General features: G+C 44.3%; 1 protein-coding gene across 1 annotated transcript in view; it reads left to right on the top strand.

Annotated features, from left to right (window-relative positions):
• Window positions 1-345: 345 nt before the first annotated feature.
• Window positions 346-14,249, top strand: part of brd4 (bromodomain containing 4) — a 21,705-nt gene continuing 7,801 nt past the window's right edge. Inside the window, exons 1-10 of the mRNA XM_069703018.1 lie at window positions 346-1,026; window positions 9,795-10,197; window positions 10,893-11,030; window positions 11,115-11,250; window positions 11,344-11,684; window positions 11,857-12,300; window positions 12,394-12,522; window positions 12,973-13,203; window positions 13,298-13,527; window positions 13,927-14,249. The exon at window positions 13,927-14,249 is cut by the window's right edge and continues 9 nt beyond it. Of these exons, the coding sequence (XP_069559119.1) occupies window positions 929-1,026; window positions 9,795-10,197; window positions 10,893-11,030; window positions 11,115-11,250; window positions 11,344-11,684; window positions 11,857-12,300; window positions 12,394-12,522; window positions 12,973-13,203; window positions 13,298-13,527; window positions 13,927-14,249 (2,473 nt within the window). The 5' untranslated portion in view covers window positions 346-928. The remainder of the gene's footprint in view (window positions 1,027-9,794; window positions 10,198-10,892; window positions 11,031-11,114; window positions 11,251-11,343; window positions 11,685-11,856; window positions 12,301-12,393; window positions 12,523-12,972; window positions 13,204-13,297; window positions 13,528-13,926) is intronic.

Genomic DNA, 14,249 nt, shown 5'->3' with positions numbered 1-14,249 from the left:
ATTGAAGTCCAACCACAATATGAATGTGAGTGTTAGATGAGGAGAGGACGGAGTACAGATAAGGGAGCCCTCAATTTGGTGGGGGGAAGGAATACACAAGATTACTCCAAAGGGAAGAGTGGGGGTGGGGTATGATGAAATGGACTGGGAGAAAAAGACAGGAAGGGGGTGGGGTGTTAAAGGTGTAACAGTGAGTGAGAGAGAAGAGAGAAAAAGGACCTCAAGCTATTGATGGGGAAGGAGGGGAGGGGACGATGGGTGGAGTGAGCAAGCGCATAGGAGAGAGAGCGAGGGAGGGGTGTGTGGGCTGAGGCTTGCTGAATGAGGAAGCAGCAGAGCCATTTTTACTGTTGAGTAACTGCATGCTGGTCTGCCTGTGCTAGAGAGAGAGGGTGAGAGAGCGAGAGGTGGAGGAATAAAGTGCTCCTCCAGGATCCCTTCGGCACCCTCTCCCCTCTCTCGCTGTTCCCCTCTCCTTCCTTGTACACCTCTCTCTGCTGCTTGTGTCCATTTAAGTTGGGGAGGCCCTGGAGAGGACTACACAATGGAGCGAAGAGCCTGTGGCAACTGGGCCGTTGTACTGCTGAGAGGGGGATGGGGTAGAGAGAGGACCGGTTCACACAGCTAACACAGTCTGCCGGCTGGAGGTTTCCAACAGCCCTTTCCTCCCTGCCTGGACCCACTGTTTCCAGGCCGGGGCCTTTTTCCTGGAACGGCTGCCCTCAAAACTCTGCTTGGACTACACTAAGGATTACTCACCGTGCTCTGTGGGATTTTAGGATACATACTGGAGCCTGGAGAATAAATCCCGTTGGTGATTTGGATGAGAGAAAAGGAAAAAAAAACAACAACCAACAACTGTGTAATTTTTTTCGCGAGCTTCTCTCGGTTTTTTTTGGTTGCTGTTCCTGTTCAGTGGAGTTCATAAATGGATTACAAAATGCATGCCAAGTCAAATGATTTGCTGGATTTTCAAAAACTGGATGCCCTCCTGGAAAAGATTGCTCATTCAGTTTCTGTGAAAAGGTAATGTTATCTGGTGAGGTAGATTCTCCTCCAACATATTATCAATTTAAATACATGGTTAAAAGGCGAAGGAAGGAAAAAACAAAAAATAAGGACAGCCTGGAGTTACGCTTTTTGGGATTACGATGTGGTTACAACTGTCTCTAGTTTTACACTGTCCAGCATCACAATCCAGTTTGGACAAGTATGCCTTCAGGGTTGTGTTGAGAATAGTATTGTTATCCAGATTTAAGCCAGAAGCCATGAACCTACCTCCTGGTGAGAAAGGGGGGATGGGGAGGCAGGGGAGGGGGACTCCAGAGGAAGAGTGGGGTTGTGTGTGTGGGGGTGGGGGGTGGGGGGGCAGTCATAGAAATGTCTCCTGATTCCTGGCAGGGTTTGGCTTGCTTATCCCAACCAGCTGGACGTTTAACTTGAAAGAGCCGACACGATTCTTGCCTTTTCCTGTTATGTGCCTGACTCATGGTTAGTCTATTTGAATCAGTTTGTGTGCTCATCCTCTGACTCATAGTATGCGCTTGTAATCAGCACTAGGAAAACTTTAAGGTTGGGACGTTTCAGTAAATTAGTGGAAACAAAACAAAAAATCTTATGAGATTTAGTTATTTCTGTTTTTAAAAAAAAAACTTAAAAAAAAAAAAAAACTGACTGATATAAACAAAAACCAAGCGGTGTTTCTTCTGCGTTAGTCGAGAAACTGAAGTAGCGCAGGTTACTATTGAATTGGTAAGTATCCAAATTTAGGATTTGGAGCCATCGGGGATAAAAAAAGACTGGCCAAGAAGTGTCTTTGAGTGTTACCATGGAAACATTGGCAACATTTGTTTTTCTTAATGCCCTGTTTCAGAGGTACTCAAATAAGGTAGCAAAGGACCAATCGCACACACCCGTGTCGCTTCTTTCCTTTTTCCGTAAGTTACAGGCATCAAAACCTTGCTGAGTATTTGGCATTAGCATTAAGGGTGGTGCTCCTTAGAGAAGGGCTGAAGGTGTGAAAGGGTGAATAGGCAGGGAGTGGTAGTAGTAGCCTTATCACTGTAGGTCCATTAATTATTTATTATTATTACAAGGCCAAGTAAGAGTAGCTGCTACACTCTCTTGGTAATTATAAGCTTCGTCTTTAAACAGATCATCACTGATAATTAATGATTAAAACCTCATCAACTACATGCAGTATAAAAACAAAATATTAAAACTTTCTATTGCAGTTGCCTGTTCTTCAGCAGCACAAGTGCATATTTGAGCAAAAAAAATGTAATGAGCACTTATTTTTGTCATTAAATTAACCATGTAATGCCGTCACATTGCTGTTCAGACAGCATGTTATTACTCACAAATGACGGACAATTTCAAATGATTAAACGTCATTCTAGGCCGATTACTGGCTTTATTGGAGAGCATGACAGACGAACTTTAACATGCTGAGTCGACAGCTGGACTTCAGACGCCATTGGGTCATAGGTTAGGGTCTGTTGCTGACTGATTCCCTCATTTTTGGTGGAGCTGTTGCTTTTTGCACGTTTGAATCAACAGTGGAGGAAAAAACAGCTCTCGATCTTTCTCACAAATGATCTCTTTAACTGGAGCTACTGCTGTTTCTTACCCGTGTCGCTTCTTTCCTTTTTCCGTAAGTTACAGGCATCAAAACCTTGCTGAGTATTTGGCATTAGCATTAAGGGTGGTGCTCCTTAGAGAAGGGCTGAAGGTGTGAAAGGGTGAATAGGCAGGGAGTGGTAGTAGTAGCCTTATCACTGTAGGTCCATTAATTATTTATGTATTTGCTTTCAGGTCAAACATCGGCCATCATTCTAACACTTAGTGGGGGCCTGAAGTGGAATCTGCAGGCCCACATTTTTGCCTGAAATCCACCCCCAACTCCCCCACACACCAATGATTAATAGCTTACTTTCAGACGTCAGACGTCTTGCTATTGTGTTTTCCTCCCCCCCTTTCATGTAGGACAGTCGCTGTGAAGGCTGCACACATAGGGCCAGATCTCCTGGTGTGAGATGTGCACCCAACACCCCCAGTAACTAGAACCACTTCCTCCCCAGAAAGCATTCCACAGCAGATTGCAGTGATGTATGTCCAGGTCAAAGATCAACTGTTGTTCCAGAGCTGAGAGCGAGATGCTGGCCACGCAGCGGCAGGAAGCGGACAGGGGTGGGGAGGTGGAGGTGGTGGTGGTGGTGGTGGTGGGGAGGGGGGTCGCAAGAATTGATTAGTCTCACATGCCAACATTGCTGTTACACCAGGGCTGTCAATGAGGCTGGTTTATACCCATTTATCATACAGACTAGATGAATATGATGACAGTCTTGGCATCAACGTCAAGAATCCCTCAAGATTCCAATGAAAACGCATATTAAGATAATGCTTACAAACCTGTAATAATATTTGCACATGTTTGTGTGAGCAGAGCGCTCATCGAATTTTGTATCATATGTTTTAGGAACTAAAGTCACAGGAGCCAAATCCAGTGTGTAGGGTTGGTGGGTATCGATGGCCATCTTGTTGTGGGCGAGAGAAACTTGTGTTTTCAACTTGTTGTGAGTAGGTGCCGTCATGTCAGTTCAGGTTGTTTGCACTGAAATGTTTTTCCCTCGGTTGCTGCAGAACATCACAGTAGAGCTCAGTGTTGACGGTCTAACGCTGGGGGGATGAATTCACGGTGCACAACCCCGCAAATGTCATAGAAAGCCCGCCCGGTTGCGTTCCTGACCTGATTTGCCTTCTTCGGTCTTGGACGGTTTCATTTTCTCCCTGGAAATGTGAATGTCACTCAAACAAGAGGCTTAAACGGAAACTTCACTTTGCTCGGTAAAAAGTTAATTATAGTTGGTCTCTAAAACATAAAGGGAGCCACAAGAAACAAGCTCAGATCGTCTCAACATCACTTATAGTATTTTAAATACCAAAGAACACGTAACCATATCTTCAACCTTGTCCACGTTTGTTGTGTTTTGGTCTAGTTGATGCAGTGTTTTGGTCTAGTTGATGCAGTGTTTTGGTCTAGTTGATGCAGTGTTTTGGTCTAGTTGATGCAGTGTTTTGATCTAGTTGATGCAGTGTTTTGATCTAGTTGATGCAGTGTTTTGATCTAGTTGATGCAGTGTTTTGGTCTAGTTGATGCAGTGTTTTGGTCTAGTTGATGCAGTGTTTTGGTCTAGTTGATGCAGTGTTTTGATCTAGTTGATGCAGTGTTTTGGTCTAGTTGATGCAGTGTTTTGATCTAGTTGATGCAGTGTTTTGGTCTAGTTGATGCAGTGTTTTGGTCTAGTTGATGCAGTGTTTTGATCTAGTTGATGCAGTGTTTTGATCTAGTTGATGCAGTGTTTTGGTCTAGTTGATGCAGTGTTTTGGTCTAGTTGATGCAGTGTTTTGATCTAGTTGATGCAGTGTTTTGGTCTAGTTGATGCAGTGTTTTGATCTAGTTGATGCAGTGTTTTGGTCTAGTTGATGCAGTGTTTTGATCTAGTTGATGCAGTGTTTTGATCTAGTTGATGCAGTGTTTTGGTCTAGTTGATGCAGTGTTTTGGTCTAGTTGATGCAGTGTTTTGGTCTAGTTGATGCAGTGTTTTGGTTTGTGACCTGTTGGTTGGTTGCACCTGTCATACATATTCCTCAATGAATCTTGGGATGCAAACAAATGTGCAGTGAATGAGCTATGAGCTCTTAAAGCCCTTGAGACGAGGCTTGTTGCTCCCTGGGACTGTTTGGGTGAAAGGACTTGGATGACATTTACACCTGCAGTAGACTGTCCTTACATAACATTACAACATAATGCACTTAAAGTGTGAGACGTGCCAGAGGCTATGCCTAGATGAACCGACAGAACTAGGTGTGACAGAAAGCAATAATGCGGGCTGTGTACTTCATGTTTTGGTCAAATTTAAAAGCATTAAAAACAAAACAAAAAGCAGCCAAATGGTGCAGTGTACACCTCCAATGCAGATAAACAGCAAGAGGTCAGAGTCCGTCGCCTCTAACTCTGTCACCACTGGTGTGTAACAATATTTGGATTTTAAATACAATGTAGACACAACCATGATGGGTTAGTAGACAACAAATCTTTTTGCGTATCATCATAATGGACGGCCATACATATACGTACATCAAGAATCTATTGTTGTAGTAACCCGTGGTCCTCATGAAGTGTACAGGTTGCAAGGTGACTGAAGTGTGTAGCCTGACGGCTAAAAGCTGACTCTTGTTTGCATGGACAGGCAGTAAGGGAATGTCTTGCACCTTCATTTTGTCTCACAAACGAGCATGAAAGGCGGATACATAAATATCATATAGACAAAATAGAAATAAAAACGTTTAAAATAAAGAGATCCGATCACAAACTTAATGAGCTGCAGCCAAGCTTTGATATCTTCAGTCGTGTGCGTGTGTGAGAGAATATTGAGAAGCATCAGGCCTTATTAAATATACTGCCTGCTTGTACTCCAGATGTCGTTCTTGTTTCTGCGTTCATTGCGTCTGTCTCTGTGTTAGGACAAGTTTGTTTCCACTCGTCACTGCTACAGTTACAGTGCTGTAATGTCAGTGACTGTCACTGTGAGTGGACTTGTTGCTGATGTTAATGAGCTGTTCAAGACCACCTGGCAGCACTTGTGTGCGTATATATGATGAGACGCTATATGAGGAAGGCTCATATGGTGGCTGCTTTTTCTGATGATATCCTCGTAACAGACTGTCTGTCTGTCGACGATAAAATTCCAATGTAGCTCGGGAATAGCACTAAATAGAAGTCGTTTTTTTAAGTCGCTTACAGCGGTGTTTGGACAGAGCATTTAAGTTCATTCTTTTAACCCCCAATTAGGGCTGAGCTAATCGAACAAATGGATAAATCAACATTAGGACTTTTAAAACGACAAAATCTTCCTCCTGTCGTTGATTTCAATCAATTAACATTCTCACAGGAACAGTCAGCCTTACCTTGATCCTCCGGAGCTGTCTTCTTTTTAGACCGAGCAGCCAAATACACAGGTGTTTGCTAACACTACTCATATGCTAAAACTATTGAATTTGGTAAGCAACTTCAATAAAAAAAAAAAAAATTTAAAAAAAGTATTTAAGGTTTGTTTTCCTGAAGTAGCAAAAAAGGTCAAGTAATCCTCTCTTATTTATTTTTCACCAAATGCTTAACCAGTGAAAATGCTCAAAATGTTACTCTCGTGCGTTACACAGTCTCGTCCCGTCCCCCCTCCCTCCCCCCCGTCCATGTCCACCGACGTCCTTGCGAGACGGGTACGGCATTCAAAAGCACCGCTCAGCAGTGTTCCCAACCACCTTCATTTAAGCGATGCGTTCCCGACGGCCCGCTCTGAGGGCTGATGTGTTTGACATGTGGGTGCAATCGGAGGCCGGACTGAGGTCCATTGTGAACTTGATATTGATTTGAAGTGAAACCACCCAGCCCCGCCCCCAGCACGCTCCCTTGTGTATATTTGAACCCTAATCGACACGCTCAGAAAAATGACCTGCAGCATAAATAGTTTGTGAAATAAATTATTACGGGTCCAATATGACTGATGTTCATGTGTTGCTATTGTTAGAGGAAGTTAGATATATGCGTCATTGTTATCATCATCATCATTAGCAATGTCAGTGCTACCCTTCACATTTTTCTCACAGACAAACTTCCTCCTTTGAGGCTGGGAAACTACTTTGTGCTTTTCTCTGTTTTCTGTGAAAGATAGACCGATAGATATCCACCTTCTGCCTACGTGAAGCCAGTTTTGAATTTAACTCTATTTAATATGCTTTGTTGGAATGAATGTCAGGTGAACAATATTATTAAAGCTTCAAGGACAACACCGTAACGTCAGAGAAATAAAAGAAATGGATTAAAATAACATGTATACGTATGCATCAAGTAAAATGAAATGAAACGATTGCGAACAACAACATATACATGCCCGGCTGTAGTCACCGAGTCCGTACACGATCAATGTCTTTCCCAGTCCCTGTTGGGCTCCAGTGCTCAGGTAGTCTGCACAGCACTGAAGTCTTGTTTTGAGTGTTTGTAGTAGATGTCTAATAGTTAATGTAGTTTTCTTTTTGGGATAATTTGGTTGTGCCAGATTGAGTTGCTTGCTCTTTCCAAGTATTTGAGACGGCAATCCTTGAACTGGATAACATCCCCCCTCCCCCTCCCCCCATCGCAGCATCCTGTCTTCCCGTGGAAAAAAAAAAAAAAAAATACTCTATTGATGGACTCTCATCACCCCCCTTCTACAGTTCTGATTGCGAAGCTCGTCATGTCGGCAGTGAGGACAGTTTATCTGAGCTCATCTCACCCAGACGTCCCTCTCAAATGTTGTCGTTCTAGTTTGGCTAGGTCAACTATTTTTGTGTTGCCTTTATGCTCAACAAAAGTGTGCTTTATCTCCAAAACATTCATCAAGGACAGGTTTTTTTTTTTGTTGTTTTTTTGGCACAGCCTTTGTGTCACATTTTTTAACGTTTCAAGAACCCACTCAAAAGAATGTACCAAAGATTGTCTTGTGATTCAACTCAACTATATTTATTTACCTTTTATATAAAGATGCAGACAAAAGTGCCTCACGGAGAAAGATAACAACACACACAGAAATACTTAGCAAGACTTAAAGATTACAGCAGTTAAAAAATAATAAAAATAATAAAAACGGTGAATAAAAAGTAATAGGGCCCCATTTTTTTTTTAAAGGATATTTGGCATTTTGTAGCGCAGCTCAATCTACGTGCTTCTCGGCAGCGCTAGTTTGTTTCCTACGAGAGGGTTTTTCTTACAGCCGCTCAAGTGTTTCTGAAAATGACATCCGTGGTGAGACGGCCAGACATTTGGAGTTGCTTTCTGTCTTCATGTCTTTGACAACCAGTGATCAGTTGCCATAGATCTGACAGTGAAGGCTGTTGGGAACCTAAAACATCTTCTGCGCAAATGAATGTAGCTGATTTTGTCCAATGCAGCCTCTGAAACAAATGCAGTGGACATGAAGCCGTGTACACCCGTACAGCCACAGGGTAAACTAGAGCAATAGCCCTCTTTAAGACTGTGTCAAAGACGTATTGATTAACTCGAATTTCATCAGCTTCTGTTGAAATAAGAGCTCCTGCAACGTTCCCATATATGCCTACTCATGCATTTCTGACTACAGTGAGAGGGCAGAACATCCCAGCACTAATGTTTTGCCATTTATTTCCAAATTCCACCCCCACCCATCAAGAACTTCTCACACTTTGGATAATACTGAAACTGAATGGCAGTCAGAAATGTTTCTGTTCCGGTAATTGTAGAATTGCCTAAAGTTGAGTCAATCAGAGACTGAAAGTCTTAAGAATAAAGCCAGTTAATTAAAATAGTTTTAAATGTGTTATTATTATTATTATTATTATTTTTTGGTTTAACAGTATTAAGCTTGACATGAGCCACAGATTTGATGTACACAATTCATGCCTTATGTCGACACAAATTTGGCACTTGTGTATTTTAGTCTTGCTTGCGAGGTCTTTTGTTTTCCAGCCGTAAAGAAAACATCAGATTTAAATCAGTGCTCTTTCTTTTCACATGCGGTCATTCAACATATTGGCCGGTTAGTCAGAGTCTCTTCTGTGTTTCAGTGCCTCGGGGAGGCCAAGGCAGCGATCATGTGGTGTGCAAACTGCTTCCCTGTTCTCAGAAAGTGACTCATCAAGAACGAGATTAGACACAGATCTATACAGTGGTGTGTGTTTGTCTGTTTTTAAAGCAAACGAGTGGATCGCAGGATGTGAGACGGGGACCGAGTCTTTCTGACAGGAGCTTGAACATACAGCTGGATGAATTAGTGTTCTTTTCCCCAGAACATTTTCTTGTCCGTCCATTCGTAGTCCAGTATTTCTAGATTATTATTCGGCCTTGTTGTTGTCTTAACATCCTTTGTGTGTGTGTGTGTGTGTTTGAATGTGATGTCCCTGACTGCCTTGGAGAGGACATTATGTAGGACTGAGCTGGTGGTGGAACACAATGTCTCTCAGCTGCCAGATGACACCAACTTCCCCCCACACTCCCAGGTCCTGACGGAGTGGGAGGACAAAGATTCACTAAACACACACACACACACACACACACACACACACACACACACACACACACACACACACACACACACACACACACACACACAAAACTAAACAACATCTGAGCTCCTCTGAAAACAGTGCAGATCTGGTGTTATTTTTGAACGAGTTGACATTTTGCTCATCAGCCATAAAATTGTATCAACCATTTATAACTTAAGTCATAATCTGCTACATGTGATTGAGAGATTTTTTTTTTTTAAATGGAATTACATTATTACGTTATTCTCATTATAGCACACAGTTTTCTTTCCTGCCCGATATTTTGAATTAAAATCTGCATTAGTAAGCTGAGAGGAAGTTCGAAAGACCTTGAGTGCTTTGTTAATTTTTTTTAATCAATCAAACAAATGTGGGAGTAATTGACAGACCCTCCCCCTTAACTTATTAATGAAGCAGGGACATGGTCTGCCAGGAGAAACTGACTCACACGAGTCAAACTCTTGGCAAATTGTAAAGGCGGGACGTATCATAGGTCTAACTAAACTATGCACTGGTGACGATAATGAACTCTAATAAAATGTCGTTAACGACCGTGTAACGAAAAAAAAAAAATCAAGTTCCGTTTTATTGAAAGCGCTGTAAAGTCACGCTAATGACTCTATTCTCTTTTTCTTTTCTTTTTCTTTCTTTTTTTTTTGTGTGTGTGTCTCCAGAGAGTCCAGCGAGGAGTGCAATGGGATCAGTGGTGCTCTGTCAGTGGAGTCTGTGCCGGGGCCAAGACTGAACTGGTGTCCTGCCAACACCACTACCCCTGCCCCTGCCCCTGCTCCAGCTCCAGCTCCCGCTCCCACTCCGGGGCCCGAGCCCACGGCCTACCCTGTCAGAATGGGGGACGGCCTGGACACCGCGCAGATGTCGGGCAGCAGCAGCAGCAGCCAGGGGCAGGCCCAGCAAGCGGGCAATCCCCACCCCCCAGAGTACGTCAACCTCGAGAGGCAAAAGCGCCAGACCAATCAGCTTCAGTACCTGCTCAAAGTGGTGGTGAAATCCCTGTGGAAGCACCAGTTTGCCTGGCCTTTTCACGCACCGGTGGACGCAGTCAAACTTAACCTGCCTGTGAGTACTTGCTGTGTACGATGAAACGGTGTGGACACTTTAAGCAGCTCACACAAGTCGCCTCCCGCATCAGCACATCACAACTGTACACTTACATAAGAACTACATGTTAACTTGTGATGATATATTAATGTATACAAAACAACTAGGTCACCCCGCTCATTTACATGATTCCTAAGCATATGTTTATATGCGTCCGACATCGTCTGCGATTTCTCCCGTTCCTCCCTTCAGAGGTCAGATGGCAGCATTTGTTCTCACACAAAACAACATACACAGACATGATACACTGTGAATGCATCTTTGAATGTGGCCCGAGTTGAATATTTTCATTTCAATCTGCACCATTGACAGACCTCTCTTTGGACGTTTTTGGTTCAGGCCACGCAGAGTTTGCTCAACTCACGGACATTCTTTGTTATCATGTCCCGCTCATAAGCGTTGGAATCAAATAAACAGGAAAAAAAAACAACCTGTGTATTGAACCATATTTGAACTTAATCATAGAGCTACATATTTCGTATAGCCACGTTGATAAGGTTCTCCCTGCAGTGGAAAATGAAATCCAGAAAAGTACCTGGTGCCTTGCAGTGGGAAAGCATCATATTGCAGCAGCTTCCTGATTATACGATGGAACTGAAAAGTTTCCATTCTGAGGGTTTCTTGTTGACATGTTTTTTGTGCAACCGTTTCAGGACTACTACACAATAATCAAAATTCCTATGGACATGGGAACAATCAAGAAAAGGCTTGAGAACAGTTACTACTTGAACGCCCAAGAATGTATCCAAGACTTCAACACGATGTTTACCAACTGCTACATATACAATAAGGTAACATAGTCGTACACTGGAGCCTTTGCTGCCATATGATGTCAAAGATTCTGATATGCTAACAGTGTTTGTCCTCCTTTGCAGCCTGGAGATGACATAGTCTTAATGGCCGAGGCTCTAGAAAAGGTTTTCCTCCAAAAGGTTACAGAAATGCCTCAGGAAGAAACCGAGATTGTTGTCATGACAGGAAAGGGACGTGGTCGGGGCCGGAGGGATGGAGGTACGCGGCTTATCTGTGAGCCTTAACACGTTTTCTCAGAGCTGGCCTCTTTAAGAAACGACATTTATCCAAGTGTCTTGTTCTCTCGTCAAGGTCTGAACTTGAAACCGGGGGCCATCATCGATCCTCTGTCCACAACTCCTACAACGCGCGGCCTGTCGAACCTCTCGGCAGCACCGCAGACTCGAGGACCAGTGCAGGGCCCGCCTTCACTACCTCCCCAGCCTTTGATGCAGGCCCTGCCATCCCACGTGCCCCCGACGTTACCGAGCCACGCGCCACAGCTCGGAGCTCCCTACTCCCTGGGCCAATCGGACTGCGCTCCTCAAGTCCCTATCATGACTTCTGTGCCTCCCCTTGCTCAGACCTCTCTTCCCCCAGCATCCATCCAGAGCACTGCCCCCATGATGCAGACCTCTATAACCATGACCAAAGTGAGTACGATTGACACGGGAGACATTTTTGCACCACGTTTGGGAGCATCAGACAGAACTGGATTTCTGGATCAGACGGATGTTTTGACATCCCACTATAATCGCACTTATTTCCCTTTATTTCCCCCCCCCCCTCCATTTCTCTGCTTTCTTCACATTTACTCCCATGCAGCAAAGAAAGAGCCAAAAAAGGAAAGCAGACACGACCACGCCCACAGCAAACGACCAACTGAGTGAGTCTTCGCCGGCCGAGTCCAAGTCTGGGAAGACGCTACCCAGGCGAGAGAGTACCCGGCCAACGAAACTGATCAAGAAAGACGCTCCAGACTCTCAGCATCACATAGGCATGGGGATGGGGATGGGCATGGGCATGGGGATGGGGATGGGGATGGGCATGGGGATGGGCATGGGGATGGGACTGAGCGGGCCGAGCGGAGGACTTAGCCCCAAACCGCAGGATCAGCTGGGATACTGCGCCAGTCTGGTCAGAGAGATGCTGTCCAAGAAACACGCTGCTTACGCCTGGCCATTCTACAAGCCCGTTGACGTGGATACTCTGGGACTTCACGATTATCACGACATCATCAAACATCCGATGGACCTCAGCACCATCAAGGTGTGTTGAAAAAAAAAAAAAAAAACACCACCGTTTTGAAGTAGCTCTATTTGTGGCATGGCGAGTAATTCAAATCCTCGGTGTGTTTGACAGGTCAAGCTGGAGAACAGGCAATACCGGGAACCGCAGGAGTTTGCCGCTGACGTACGATTAATGTTTTCCAACTGCTACAAATATAATCCACCTGACCACGAGGTGGTAGCTATGGCCCGCAAACTACAGGTACAGGCGTGAGAACCACCTGCCATCAGTGTTCCTTTAGTATACAACAAAATGTGTCAGGAAGGTGCAGTTTTATAAATCTTGAAGCTTTTGATGAACAAGAATTTGGGCAGCTGTTGTTTTTTTTTTTAGTTTAGTTTAAACTTGAAAGAAAAATCTATTTTTGATCCATTTAATGCAACATTTGCTTGAAAATGCTTATGGGTATTTTTATTAAAAGTTTTATACGGGTTTCAGTTTTTATACAAACTTAATTTGATGTTTTTCCACTATAAACTTTTACGTTTTTAATTTTGTCAACCGCATTAAATAATTGTTTTGGCCCCGTTTTCAACATTGTCAGTCCGTCACGTCCTTCAGATTTCTGTCGTAATATTTGTCATTGTATTTTGAATACGTTCTGCTGCGTTCCAAAATTTTGAGAGCTTTTCCGTTTTGGGGGTTTTAAAGGATGTCTTTGAGATGCGCTTCGCCAAGATGCCCGACGAGCCGGAGAACAAGCCCCTGGTGTCTGCCCCAGCTCCTACACTTCACCATCCCGCCCCCGTTAAGCCTCAGCCCCCCTTGGCCCACGTCGCCTCGTCCTCGGACAGCTCCAGTGACTCGTCCTCCGAGTCCGAGTCTTCAACAGACGACTCGGAGGAGGAGAGGGCCCTGAGGTTGGCCGAGCTCCAGGAGCAGGTGAGTGATCGGACAAAGACTCGAGGCGGCGGTAAAGTGGTCGTCCAGCCGTCGTACACCTTTGTTGAGATCTGGTCTAATCTCTTTCACGCAGTTGAAAGCTGTCCACGAGCAGCTGGCTGCCCTGTCCCAACCGCAAGCCAGCAAACCAAAGAGGAAAGAGAAGGAAAAGAAAGAGAAGAAAAAAGAGAAGCATAAGAAGAAAGGAGGCATGAGTAGCCATGTGGATGAGATCCAGGATGCTACACCTGTTGCACAGCTGTCCAAGAAGATCAAGACCAGTAACAATAACAACAAAGATATTGTTCCCAAGAAGAAACCCAGGTGGGTATTCAGCTTTCTCCAGGCAGCGAAGCAAAACCTCGATGTTAGCCACCAGCTTGCTAGGAACAATCCATTAATCCCCTCACTCGATTTAGGATTCCACTTCTTTGTCATGCTTTTATGCATTTTGTTGACAGTTAGTTCTGAGAGGCTCGGCCATCTTTTTTCTTTTTTTTTTTTTTTTTAACATAGGTGATCATTGACTTGAAGTGGACACAGTTTTATGTATGTTTAGAAATTAGTTTTGAGTCTTAAATCTTCTTCACCTGTAATTGTTAATATGTCTCCGTTTTCACTGGTAAAACACTTTGAGTAGCATTATTAGAAGGTTACTGAATAAATAGACGTCAGCTGGTGACGCATATTGCTAAGTTACACTTTTGTGTTTTGCCCCGGTAGTAAAAAGGAGGCGATGAAAAGCAATCATCCCTCCATCCTGCCGCCGGTCCCCAGCCTGGAGGACGACCCGGCGGCCACCGGCTCATCGGTTCCAGGAGAAAAGTGCAAGCCTATGACGTACGAGGAGAAGAGGCAGCTAAGCTTGGACATCAACAAGCTTCCTGGTGACAAGCTGGGCCGCGTGGTGCATATTATCCAGTCCAGGGAGCCGTCACTCAAAAACTCCAACCCCGATGAGATCGAGATTGACTTTGAGACGCTGAAGCCTTCCACCCTGCGCGAGCTGGAGAGATACGTGTCGTCGTGCCTCCGCAAGAAGAAAA

This window comes from Brachyistius frenatus, unplaced genomic scaffold (assembly GCF_029030835.1).
Source record: "Brachyistius frenatus isolate BFR_SWC_R1_liver_20210118 unplaced genomic scaffold, ASM2903083v1 Contig_43, whole genome shotgun sequence".
NCBI lineage: Eukaryota > Metazoa > Chordata > Actinopteri > Embiotocidae > Brachyistius > Brachyistius frenatus.
Note: the sequence above shows the minus strand (reverse complement) of the source record. Positions and strands in the feature narration are given on the sequence as shown.